Genomic DNA, 14,102 nt, shown 5'->3' with positions numbered 1-14,102 from the left:
TAATGATATTTTCTTATGTGTTTAGCATTGCCACTGCGCAGAAGAGACACAGAGGACAATCGACTCCCTGCATGCTGAGTTTGATAAGGTATGTTGAGTTTAGAACTCCTCATAAACACTGCCTTCTCTTTGTATCTCTTTATATCATGTGTTCACATTTTTTCTCAGTATTCACTATATGTGGTTTAAAGCTCAATATTATATTTTGATTCTTTTTATCTTAAGTAATTTTGGTTTCCTGCACAGATATCTTTAAAAAAAGATCTGAATTTCATAATGTATTCCACCTTATTTTTTTTACCTTATCTTATACAATTATCTAAATGCCACTTTTTTGACTGAGTATCCTGAGAGGTGGGCATACAAGAAAAACTGATAAAGAAAACACTGAATGCTTTACAGAATGAGTTGTTTGTGTACAGTGTTGCTTGTTGTTTCTCACTGCTCTTTCTTCTCTTCTTTGAGCAGCTGGAGATAAACCAGGCAGCACAAAAGGCCGTGGGAGAACTGGACACGGTGCTGGAGTGGCTGGAGGCTCTGAAAAGCAACACAAGATCAGAATGAAGAATACGATGACACGATGGCTTTACAAAGGTCACTGTTGTAAATGTAACCCTTGACCTGAAAATACTTGTTGCAGAGTGAAGTTTAGAAATGTGTGAACTTCACCTCTGTTCCTCTGTACATTTCCATTTTTTTAAAAACTTGAAATAACTTAAACATGTTATCCTCTTACCAGTGGACTGTATGTATTTTTATACTTTATTTATATTTCATATGACACAATACATTAATAATAATATTTATCATAAATGGTTGACTTTTAGGACATGTCTGTGTGCTTCTACTGCAAAAATGTTATTCAGACTAAAGAGATCAAATTGACTGTTTTAATTTTGTTTTTATTTTGATATGAATAAATAATTTAAAAAGACATTTACCTACTAACTTTCAGTGTTTTCTTTTTAAAAAGTTGTGACATCTAATGTCTCAATAAATGTTTGTGCTGTCTTGGGAAAATATTTGATCATTGTCTTTGATTCATATCAGAGTTTCCCAAAACATTTAGCAGACGCTTTTATCCAAAGCGACATGCATACAAGAACAAGAACAACACAAGCAAAGATCTAGACAAGAGGAAACAAGATCAGTACGAGTAACAAAGTGATTCAGGTCAATTTGGATGCAGGTACTGCCAAGCAGTGTAAAGGCAATGCACAAAATGAAGTAAGGAATTTAAATAAGGAACATCTACAATGAAGCAACCAAACCATTTAAGACCTTCCATTATCCTCATCAACAATTAACATCACCACAATAATGACCAAAGTACCAAGTGCTGGGTCACTCCAGACCTGAACACAGATTCCCAGAGTAGAGCAGGACAGTGTGAGTCAACTGTAGCTGGAAGACATGATCTGCCACTGGGGACAACAGTGGAGAACAGTCTAGCTACGTGCATAGTGCTTCCTAAAGAGCTGGGTCTTTAGCTGTCTTTTGAAAGTCGAGAGGAGTTGGACAATTCATTCCACCATTTAGGGGCAACAGAAGAGAAGAGTCCAGCTAGTGATTTTGAGGCCTTGTGTGCTGGAAGCACTAGGCGCTTTTCAGAGGCTGAGCGTAGCGGGCGAGAAGGGCAGTAGACCTGAATGAGGGTTTCCAGGTAAACTGGAGCGGTTTTGGTTGCTGCTTTGTAAGTCATGATTAGAGTTTTGTATCTGATGCGAGCTGCAACTGGAAGCCAGTGTAGCGAAATGAGCAGGGGAGTGACATGAGCTGTCTTAGGCTGGTTGAAGACCAGACGTGCTGCTGCGTTCTGGATCATTTGCAGAGGTTTAACTGTGCATGCAGGGAGGCCTGCCAGTAGAGAGTTGCAGTAGTCAATGCGTGACATTACAAGAGCCTGAACCAGAAGCTGCGTTACGTGTTCTGTCAGGAAGGGTCTGATCCTCTTGATGTTATAGAGGGCAAAACAGCAGGACCGAGCAATCGAGGCAACATGAACCCTAAAGGTTAGCTGGTCATCGATCATGACACCCAGATTTCGGGCAGACTTAGTGGGCATGAGGTTTTGAGATCCAAACTGGATATTGATCTGTGTGTCGACAGTGGGACTGGCTGGAATGATAATAAGCTCAGTCTTGGACAGGTTGAGCTGTGGGTGACATTCCCTTATCCATTTAGAAATGTCAGCAAGGCAGGATGAGATCCCAGCTGAAACGTAAATGCACTAGAATATTAAAATGAATTGTCTAATCAAGCTTCAACCAATATCTGGCTGAAAATAAACATCCATAACTATCAAAAATCTCTGTTCAAAAACAGCTTATTTTACAGGTCAGAGTATTTCTCAGGACTGTGTGGGAGTGTCCGCTGACTCTTTGATTGAAAGGTCAAGAGAGAGTTCACAGCCTGCATGTTTGAGCTGTGGGACTCCAAATCTAAAGACATAAAAACTCCAGAATCTAAAAATGTATTCATTTCAAATGGTCTCTGAGTGCTGAGTTACAAAATACTTCAGAATCAGGATTTATATATCATTTATTAATTCTATCACTTTGTAGTCTCCGGGGCATCAGGGCCATGGGACGCCTGGAGCAGCGGAGGCTGAAGTGCAGGAGCTCAGCTCTCGTCTCTTTATGACCTTCAATAGCAAACAAGACATTCAGCAGCAACACTGATATCTTCTCTGTTGTCATTTTTAATGCCTGAAACCGCCCTGGGGGGTAGGTTTCAGACCAGATGATGGACATCTCGCTTCAGAAACAGCCTTTATTTGACTGTTTTCATGGAAAATAATCACATTGCCTGATAAAGTTGACTGTTAAAAGACAACAGGATGAGGTTTTTATTGAAAACACTACTTTTGAATGTTTAGGACAAGAGATAAGAGGCTTCACTTTGTCCACAAGGGGGCGCCAGATACGATACAAAACAAAAGTACCTCACAGCAGCTTTAAATCCAGCTCCATTATAGCAGGTAAAGTACATCCTGACAGCTTGGAATATTAATGTCAGATACTGTTCCCAGTCTGTTCCATAGGAAAGGAGGCTCACACATCTTCCAAATTCATAATACTGACTTCTTTCCCCACAACAGATAAGTCCTGTGATTTTCAGGCTGATTCATTCAAATGAATGGGGGAGATGGATTTTTTTACCTATACTGTAGCCAGCCACCAGGGGGCAGACACACTGCTGAAAGCTTCACCACCAGGGCCGTATCCGGCTCCCTTGGTTCATAAAGAAGCAGCAGATCAGCAATGTATTTTGGGCCTAAACCATTCAGTGCTTTATAAACCATCAGCAGGATTTTAAAGTCTATTCTCTGACCGACAGGAAGCCAGTGTAGGGATCTAAGAACTGGAGTGATGTGGTCTACTTTTCTGGTCCTTGTTCGGACTCGAGCAGCAGCATTCTGTATGAGCCGCAGCCGTCTGATGGACTTTTTAGGGAGTCCTGTAAAGACACCGTTACAGTAGTCTAGTCTGCTAAAGATAAATGCATGGAGGAGTTTTTCTGCATCCTGCTGAGACATAAGTCCTTTAATCCTTGATATATTCTTAAGGTGATAGTAGGCGGACTTTGTAATTGTCTTAATGCCCAGAGGAAAATGTTCCTGCTCAAGGCTTTCTCTTCTAAGTCTCTGGAGACAAAATTGAGATTCTCACTTCAGCCTCATTCAAGTTTCAAATTGTTCTCATTAGTTTCTCCTAAAATTCACTAGGAGAAATAGTTGAGACCATGACATGAGTCTGATTTGAGACTTAAATGAGAGATCTCATTAATGGCTAATTTTCTTAATTATATTTTTGGCCTTTTTGCCTTTATTTGACAGGACAGCTGAAGAGAGACAGGAAATGTGGGGAGTAGAGAGCGGGGGAAGACATGCAGGAAATGGTCAACTGGCTGGGAATCGAACCGGTGACCCCTGCAATGAGGACTGTACCCTCTGTATGTGGGGCGCTTAGACCGCTAGGCTACCAGCACCCCAAAAGAATCCACTCCTTTAATTGTAATAATCTGGATAAATCTGGTCAGCCCTTTTGCGGCCCATATTTTAAATAAATGGTCTGTCATACCTGTTGTATGAAATCTCTATCTTTTGCAATTTCTCTCAAATCCACTAAATCTTTGTGAAGTTGTTTTGTTCCAAACAGACTTGTAAAGGAAGGACCATATTGTGAAGTCAAAGAAGAGATCATTTCACATCTAAATAGCTGATCTTGAAGTGGTTCAAATGTTTTAATGAGAATTGTAAGTTTGTGGACAATTACATTGAAATGTTAATTTTGCAGGGCACTATAAATGTTCATGAAAAGATGAGCTCAGGCTCTTTCTTTGCTCCATCTGAGCTCAACTTGAGACACAAAAACTGAGTCTGACAAAAACAAATGGATGAGGTTAGATTGAGATAATTGAGAGAGCTCCCTGATTTCTCCACCTGAGCTCAAAAGGAGTCACAACACTTGAGAAATACCTGAGAATCATTTCAGATTTGGACCAGATCTCCTTTTGAACTGAAAGGGAGACTAAGCTGAGACTTTTTGCAACTTTTTTTCTGGAGGCAAGAATGAGAAACAGGAGACATAAGCTATAGTCTCATTTTGCTTTCAAACAGATCTCATTGTTGTCTAGGAGACATAAATGAAACACTTTTGAGATCTCCTCTCTAAATTTATTTTCCTCTGGGTGTGGCTGCTGAAATTAAGGTCTGAGTCTAAGACTACACCAAGGTTTCTGACTTGGTTTGAACATTTCATCCATAGGTGAAAACATGTTAAAAAACGTAATTGAACATAATTGAAAATGGAACAAAGTTGAGTTCTAATATTTATACATAGTTTTTAGTATTTACAAATGGTCTGAAATATCATAGGTAGAAGGTTTTTGTTAATTTGGGTTCCATGGGCCTTAAAGTGTTAAAAGGTGTTTTGTGTTTAAATATAGATTCATGTTTTTGATTATTGTTAGCCCCACAGGGCTGCCTTTAGGTGGGGCGTAACCAGTGGTGGAGCCAGACAGTTTTGACCTGGGTGGCCGAACTGGGGCATTGACTGTTAAGGGGTGGCCAGGTGTGGAAAACATTAGGGGTTACCCCCAACCTGTAGGGTTACCTCCAATAATCACATCTACTTTAACTTCTTTTTATACAGTAATTTTAAAAATGTTACATTTTTGTAGATTTCTAACGTTAACATTAAAAATGTAGCTTGACAGAATATGAACATTGAATTGTTTGATTAAATCCCTTTCTGTTAAGTGTTGAAAGGTGTTTTGTGTTTATACGGATTCATGTTTTGGATTGTTGTTTCACCCCACAGTGCCGCCTTTAGGTGGGGTGTAAGAATAGTAAACTCTACTTCAGACTATGCACTGATAATCACTTGGGACAATTCTTAATGTAATTGGTTTTAAATACCAGTGTTGCCTGATATCAATGAGTTTGGACCAGACAAGTGGACATTCCATAACAACTGAAAAAAAGTACTGAAGGGAAAACACCCCTTACGGTGCCAACCCTGAGTACAAAACCACTTTATGTGGTTTCTCCCTATCATTTTTTTGGCCCATGCATATGCAAACTCTATGACACAGAACGATTAAGATTCCTACCAACAGCACCTACTAGAGAGAGTAGCACAGATCATGATAATACTTGAACTTTAATACATTTTTACTTAGGTTTATAACATGTATATTAAAATAATTGCCTTTCTTCAGAGTTTTTTTAAAGGAAGTGTCTTTTAAAATGTATTTTAGCCTATAAATTAGGTCTGGTATCTGCCAACAAAACATGCACACTGCACTTTTACCTGTACCAAATGCACCCTGTGATGACAAGTACGGCTGTTTTGACCTGGTTGATGCTGACACACTGAGGAGGGTGGTAACAGAACTGAAACCCTCCACATGTTCCCTTGATCCCATTCCTACCTCCCTTTTTAAAACTGTTTTTAATGCTGTATCGGAAGACATACTCACCATACTAAATTATTCTCTACAGCTGGGTGTCTTCCCAAATGATTTTAAAACTGCTGTAGTGAAACCTCTTTTAAAGAAAGGGAACTTAGACATTTTATCACCTAGTAATTTTAGACCAATTTCAAATCTCCCATTTTTAAGTAAGATTTTAGAGAAACTTGTTTTTCATCCAGTTAAATACCTTTTTAAACTCAAATACCAAATTTGAAATGTTTCAGTCAGGTTTTAGAACACATCACAGCACAGAGACCGCCTTACTAAAAGTAGTAGATGACATCAGAAAAAACCTTGACAACAACAAACCTACAGTCCTGGTGCTACTTGACCTCAGAGCTGCTTTCGATACTGTTGACCACCAAATTCTTTTAAACAGATTAAGTGAGTGTGTTGGCCTGTCCGGTAGTGTTTTTAAATGGTTCACATCCTACCTCTCAAACAGAAATTTTTATGTAACAATCAACAATCAAAACTCCGAACATCATGAGGTTACCTGTGGGGTACCGCAAGGATCAATTTTAGGACCGTTACTTTTTAACTTGTACATGCTTCCCCTGGGCAGTGTCATCAGGAGACATGGCATAGATTTCCACAGCTACGCTGATGACACTCAGCTCTATGTGGCCGTGTCTCCTGATGACACTGGGCCGATTGACTCACTTTTTAACTGCATTTTAGATATTAAAACCTGGATGTCACATAACTTTTTACAGCTCAACCAGGAAAAAACGGACATACTTGTCATCGGCTCAAAGGCTCAGAGAGAGAAACTGGCCTCCACACTAAATGTTCATGGACTTAATCCAAGCCAAGAAGCAAGAAACCTAGGTGTTTTATTTGATTCTGATTTTAATTTTAAACCACATGTTCGTTTTATCACCAAAACAGCCTTTTATCATTTAAAGAACATTTCTAGAGTGAGGCCGTTTCTCTCTCTGAGCAACACAGAGAGACTAATGCACGCTTTTATAACCAGCAGGCTGGACTACTGCAATGCTCTCCTTTCTGGTCTTCCAAAGAACACAATTAACAAACTGCAGTTAATACAAAATGCAGCAGCTAGAGTTTTAACGAGGACCAGAAGGAGAGCACACATTACGCCTATTTTAAAATCTTTACATTGGCTGCCTGTTGCTTTTCGTATTGGTTTTAAAATTATTTTACTAGTTTTTAAGGCACTGCATGGCCTTGCACCAGACTACATCTCAGAGATGCTTTTAGTATATAAACCAGGTAGGTCTCTCAGATCCTCAGGCTCCTCTCTTTTAGCTGTTCCTAAGAGCAGAACTAAAACATTTGGTGACGCTGCTTTCAGCCACTACGCTCCCAAACTATGGAACAGCCTGCCGGAGGATCTGAGAGGAGCTGATGGAGATATTGAGACTTTTAAACGTAAACTAAAAACGTATTTATTCAGTCTGGCTTTTATGTAGGGTTTAACAATTTTATTACCTACCTTTTACTATAATATTGATTTAAATGTTGCTTTATTATTTTAGTAATTTTAACTGTTATCTTATTCTATTTTTATGTATTTATTCATTCATTTATTTAATTTTATTTATCTACTCAGTTTTATTGATATTTTTCAGCCTTAGTTTTATTTTTCAACTCTTATCCTTACCTTTTAAATCTATTTATCTTAACTATTTTTATTTCTTAATTTTGATGCTTTAACTTATTTTAATTACACAGGTGTGCATTGGTCTCTATTTTATTTTATTTTATGTTGTTCTTATTTTTAATTTGTATTTTTATTAGTTTTATTATTATCGTTATTATTATCTTCCCCTAATATGTCTTGCCATTGTTTCATTTCTGCTTCTTTCTTGTTTTCAATCGCTGTAAAGCACTTTGGGTTGCATTTTATTTGTATGAAAGGTGCTATATAAATAAAGCTTGATTGATTGATTGATTGATATATCTTGATCTTGCCGTGTGATTGTATTGCCTGCTTGTTTTATTTTGCTGCCCATGTAAAGCACATTGTAACCTGTTTTTTTTAAAGTGCCCTATAAATAAAGTTATTATTAAATCTAATTTGAATGTGAGCTTCATGCAGAAAGTTTAAATAGAATAATTTTGTTTTCCTTTTCCAAAATTTAGTTTTACATCATAAATACTCAGCAAAATGCATGTTGAGTGATCGATGCTCAACATTTCAATGCTACCTATACTGCTCAGGTCAACAGCCCTTATTTTTGACAGCCCTGTCGGCATCTAGCTTATGATTTCAGAATGTCAAGAACAAAAAAATGAAAAAGGGTTTTCAAAATGCAACCAGTCAGACCTTCATTTATTACAGCTTTGTTTGTTGGTGCCCTTTCACATACAGGAGGTGCCGTTTTAAAACTGTTTCAACTCGCCCAGCCTGTGTCATGGGTGGAACCCATGACCAATGCATGACATTGGAACAAAAAAATCCCCTCCAATTGTTTTCCTTAGGAGTAAGAAATGATGATTTCTATCTCTACCAGCCTATTTAATTTGGCTATAAATAAGGACACTACATGAGCTCAAATATGTGCACTGATCTCTACTCAGCTTTTCAACAAGCTCCAACCAAGGATTCATCTTGAATTCAGAGAGACTCTTCATCCACTGAACGAGCAGCACGTTTACTCCAAAAGACCTGTAACTTTACTCTGCAGATTACACCAGCTAATGACTCCTCCGTCTCTCCTCCTGTCCGTCCTGGTCTCCTTGTCGGCCTTCACCACTGCCACCTGCAGTCCTGTGTACATCAACCGGTTCTGCCGGTCCATGTCTAACTAAGATCCAAGACATTTCCAGACAGACCAGAGCGTGGAGAACTCTTTTCCAAGTAAGTCTTCAAATAACGTGCAACTTTCACAATAAAGCATATGAGCTTCTAGTGAAGAACGTGCGCGGCCTTATGTAAATATGGAGAGAATATTGTGTCTTTAATATGCAATCAAAAATAATGGATTTGAGAACAAAAAACAATTTTGCAAACAAAATTATGATTTGAAAAATATGAAATAATGCTATGAATAAAGGAAATATATTTGTGATTAAAAATGTATCTTTATAAATCCACTCTTTTTTTGTTACAAACAAAATTATTATTCTCACTAACCACAGATTTGTTTGCGTTTCCAGTTTTTGCGTTTGCGTTTCCAGTTTTTGCGTTTGCGTTTCCAGTTTTTGCATTTGCGTTTCTACATAACTGTCATGGGCGGGACCTCCCCTGAGAGATGCAAGAAGCCTCCTGATTGGTCAGTCTCACTCAGAGAGACGGAGTGACAACTTCCGCCCCAACAAGTTGTTGCCGCTGTTATCGCCCTACTGGTTTCTACCGTTTCTACGCTAACTGGTTTCCGTGATCCAGCTGTGTTGTATTTACTTACAGACAGGCGCTGTGTTCTGCTTCAGACACAAGATTCGCCACACATTTACAAACATATTAACAGAAGTTCTCGGGTCTCATCTCACATCTACTGCAGCAACAATGGTCGGATCAGTGAGCAGTGCATCACAGCTACCCACGAAAGTCATTAAATATGTAAAAAATAAAGTATTTTCAAACTTAAACGGAGTTGGATTCGTTCCCACGAGAGCAAAATGTGATTAAGTCAAGAGACCGCTACCTAAGCTCGTGAGCCACGAAGCTCACTTTGATTCAGTGATTCTGACAGGTATCCATCAACTACTTCATCATCCAGGTCACAGCCAGGGAACATGTTAGTCTGTGTTCACCTGAAACAACTGGTTTCCTTGAGTTCATATCAGGAAATACTGGACCATGTTTAGCGAAAGTTTCCTCCAAACTACGGCCTTATTAACCTCTGAACTGCAGCACACTACTACACCTCACTCTGTGACAGGTAAATACTTTATAACGGTGACCATCTAACCCACAGAACTCGGTTAAAGTACACCTTTAGACGGTTTACGTGGAGCCGTGGGAACACAGTGCAGGAGGAGTTTTCAAGTCGTGTCTCAGTTAGAGTCTACTACAGGAAGAATAACTCGGGTGAAGGAATCAAAAGATCACAGCCATCTACAAAAATACAGCTAAGAAAAGACAAAGGACAGTGTTGCTCCGCAATGTATTTTATAATCACTGTTTAAAACATTATTGAACTCCACGCCAGGTAACACTTTACCTGATGTTCGTCACTTTTTGCCTTTGTGAATATGTGTAGGTCTGAAGTGTGCTGTAAGGCAGCAGCTAATAAAGCATCTCTACCTACAAACACCTTACTAAATATATTGAGGTATTTCCTCACACAGACACAGAGTAATCTGTTGTTTTAGACGAGCACAGACCAAAATGTTACCCCACGTGAGCGTGTATAATATTTCAGTGACAGAACTATATTATCTCAGTAGAGTTCGTGGCATAGTGGTTGTGTTTGTGGAATGAGACTTTTGGCCTCGTGAATTTTGTTCGCGTAAGATCGAGTCTGTGTTTTTGTTCGTCTTTGCATATATTTTTGTAGATGTCTGTGATCCTATGATTCCTTCACCGGAGTTATTCTTCCTGTAGTAAACTCTAACTGAGACACGACTTGAAAACTCCTCCTGCACTGTGTTCCCACGGCTCCACGTAAACCGTCTAAAGGTGTACTTTAACCGAGTTCTGTGGGTTAGATGGTCACCGTTATAAAGTATTTACCTGTCACAGAGTGAGGTGTAGTAGTGTGCTGCAGTTCAGAGGTTAATGAGGCCGTAGTTTGGAGGAAACTTTCGCTAAACATGGTCCAGTATTTCCTGATATGAACTCAAGGAAACCAGTTGTTTCAGGTGAACACAGACTAACATGTTCCCTGGCTGTGACCTGGATGATGACGTAGTTGATGGATACCTGTCAGAATCACTGAATCAAAGTGAGCTTCGTGGCTCACGAGCTTATGTAGCGGTCTCTTGACATAATCACATATTGCTCTCGTGGGAACGAATCCAACTCTGTTTAAGTTTGAAAATACTTTATTTTTACATATTTAATGACTTTCGTGGGTAGCTGTGATGCACTGCTCACTGATCCGACCATTGTTGCTGCAGTAGATGTGAGATGAGACCCAAGAACTTCTGTTAATATGTTTGTAAATGTGTGGCGAATCTTGTGTCTGAAGCAGAACACAGCGCCTGTCTGTAAGTAAATACAACACAGCTGGATCGAGAAACAGGTACGTTTTGCGTAACATATCTGTCTATTTTCTGTCTTATTGGTGCTATTAAGGTTACACTTGTCGTTCGTTCTTCCAGTGTTTTTTTCCCCTAACCGTTTTAGACGGCGGTATCAGACATTAACACCTAACACGCTGTGTGCTCGTCATAAGTGACTGACTTTATTACCGCCCGGCTCATAATAACAGTTACCTCAGTAAACTGCTTCCTGATGCTGCTTTCTGGTACCAGCGACAGTGATAAATAAAACAGGATCAAACCCTAAGGGTTGAAGATCAGTGAAAATATGGCCCCTTTTATGCTTTTAGTTTCTTTTTACTTAACTTAAAGGAGGAATGACCCCTCAACAATCCACACACACGCCTCCTGATTTGTTCTGATAGTATATCTAATGAAAAAGTTCGTTTATTTATTTATAAACAGGCCGATAACTATGAAATTGGGATAACTGTCACTAAAGCCGGGCGGTAATAAAGTCAGTCACTTATGACGAGCACACAGCGTGTTAGGTGTTAATGTCTGATACCGCCGTCTAAAACGGTTAGGGGAAAAAAACACTGGAAGAACGAACGACAAGTGTAACCTTAATAGCACCAATAAGACAGAAAATAGACAGGTATGTTACGCAAAACGTACCTGTTTCTCGATGTTGATATGTCTCCCTTCGCGGCAACAGCTTGTTGGGGCGGAAGTTGTCACACCGTCTCTCTGAGTGAGACTGACCAATCAGGAGGCTTCTTGCATCTCTCAGGGGAGGTCCCGCCCATGACAGTTATGTAGAAACGCAAATGCAAAAACTGGAAACGCAAACGCAAAAACTGGAAACGCAAACGCAAAAACTGGAAACGCAAACAAATCTGTGGTTCGTGAGAATAATAATTTTGTTTGTAACAAAAAAAGAGTGGATTTATAAAGATACATTTTTAATCACAAATATATTTCCTTTATTCATAGCATTATTTCATATTTTTCAAATCATAATTTTGTTTGCAAAATTGTTTTTTGTTCTCAAATCCATTATTTTTGATTGCATATTAAAGACACAATATTATCTCCATATGTAAACAGCTCGGTCCTTTCCTCCCCTCCCTGTTAGAGTGACTCACGCCATAAACAGCATCCTGAAGTTCCTTCTCGGCACAGATCCAACAGCGCTGGCCGCAGACACGGCTCCGCCCCGCCAACAGAGGGAGTTCGCTTCTCCCAACACATTAATAGAAGAAAGACTATTCAAAAGCATGTTGTTTTGTTGTTGCTATCATTGGTTGATATAAACATATGCACAATATAAACTAATAAAAACGTTAAGATAGAAAATAAAATCAAATTTTCCCTCAAGAGTGAGAGAGGATAACCTCTAACAATGACTATTTCACTGAAGGGGCAGCCCACGATGTTTAACCATCTCTCTTCCAGTCTCCTCCCTCAGGTATGTGTTCTAATTTGGCTGTATAAATAAGGACACCACATGTGTACTTTCTTTTATCCAACTCTTCATTCAGATCCAACCAAGAACATCTCTCCTCTCAGGGGTCATTGAGTCTCTCACATCCACTGAACCAGCAGCATCTTCACTCCCGGGGGCCAGCACTCTACTCTTCTCTGCCTTCAGATCATTTTGGCTGCTATGGCTCCTCAAGCGTCTCTTCTCCTGATTGTCCTGGTTCTGTTGTCTCTCTTCCATGCTGCCTGCACACCGAAGCCTTACTGTAAGTGGCATCTTTTTTTAGGATTGGTGGTTTTTCTTGTGGGCTCAAAAATATGCAGAAGTCTTCCTGAATCAATACGAACTTTGTGAGCAGTTTTGTCATTAAGCAACTCAGACTCACCTCACTCACTTTGTTGATTTAGCAACTGAAAGCAATTTAAATTTATTTTATTTATTTTTTTAACAAAAGATAGGAATGAACAGTATTAGAAAATAATCATTATATATATACAGTTGATCATTTCAAAGGTTATATAAGGCCATTTGAATTGTGTTCTGGTTGTTGTGTTGAATTGTTGCTTCTCTTACACATGTACGGGTCAGTTTCTCATCAGATATACAGTTGTGCTCATAAGTTTACATACCCTGGCAGAATTTGGGATTTTTTTGGCCATTGTTCAGAGAATATGAATGATAAGAGAAAAACTTTTTTTTCACTAATGGTTAGTGGTTGGGTGAAGCAAAATTTTTATCAAACAATTGTGTTTACTTTTTTCATATCATAAAGACAACAGAAACTACCTAAGAAACCATACATTCTGCCAGGGTACAGACCCGTCGCCAGACCTCAGTCTTAAGGGGGGCATATGAAATGCATGGGAGGGCACAATTATTATTAGCCTACAGAACGTATATTTTTAATAATCCTATACTCTATTCGCGCAGCACGTAATCATCAGGTTAAACATAACCAACAGCAATATGACCATGCAGGTATAGCCTACGACATCAGTCCTCATCATTTAAAGCAATACAGTACATAGAAGCAATGTTATGAATATCCATAAAACACTTGACTATACAACATATTAGATGTAACACCAGAAGCATCTCTCAAACATTGCATTTTAAAGCAGTCAACAGAGGGATATGCATTGCCACTAGACACACACACACACACACACACACACACACACACACACACACACACACACACACACACACACACACACACACACACGCACATACACACGCACAGAGACTTTGAACCTACCGGTACTTTGAGAGGAGGCGGCGCTGTCCTCTCTCCAGTCCCTCCTGTCAGTACAGCGGGAGGCGGCGTTTCTCCGAGCTGAACCTCCTCATCAATGTGTCCTTCCACTCGGACTTAAACTTGTGAGTGAGGTCCTTTTCAAAAGCAAGCTGAATCAGCTGGGCCTTGCGTCTGTGCAGCATACTGCGCCGATGCTCCGAGAAGACGCTTTTCAGCGTGGAAAATGAGTTTTCACACATTGCTGTGGAAGCTCCTAAAGTCAGG

General features: G+C 39.4%; 1 protein-coding gene and 1 long non-coding RNA gene across 2 annotated transcripts in view; one reads left to right on the top strand and one right to left on the bottom strand.

Annotated features, from left to right (window-relative positions):
* il19l (interleukin 19 like) overlaps positions 1-679 on the top strand; it is a 1,521-nt gene extending 842 nt beyond the window's left edge. Inside the window, exons 4-5 of the mRNA XM_034698312.1 lie at positions 26-88; positions 469-679. Coding sequence (XP_034554203.1) covers positions 26-88; positions 469-564 — 159 coding nt within the window. The 3' untranslated portion in view covers positions 565-679. The remainder of the gene's footprint in view (positions 1-25; positions 89-468) is intronic.
* LOC117823219 overlaps positions 1-14,102 on the bottom strand; it is a 22,752-nt gene extending 8,650 nt beyond the window's left edge. Inside the window, exons 1-2 of the long non-coding RNA XR_004633341.1 lie at positions 13,839-14,102; positions 443-537 (exon numbers count right to left, since the gene is read on the bottom strand). This is a non-coding gene — a long non-coding RNA (uncharacterized LOC117823219). The remainder of the gene's footprint in view (positions 1-442; positions 538-13,838) is intronic.

This window comes from Notolabrus celidotus, chromosome 1 (genome assembly GCF_009762535.1).
Source record: "Notolabrus celidotus isolate fNotCel1 chromosome 1, fNotCel1.pri, whole genome shotgun sequence".
Lineage (NCBI taxonomy): Eukaryota > Metazoa > Chordata > Actinopteri > Labriformes > Labridae > Notolabrus > Notolabrus celidotus.
Note: the sequence above shows the minus strand (reverse complement) of the source record. Positions and strands in the feature narration are given on the sequence as shown.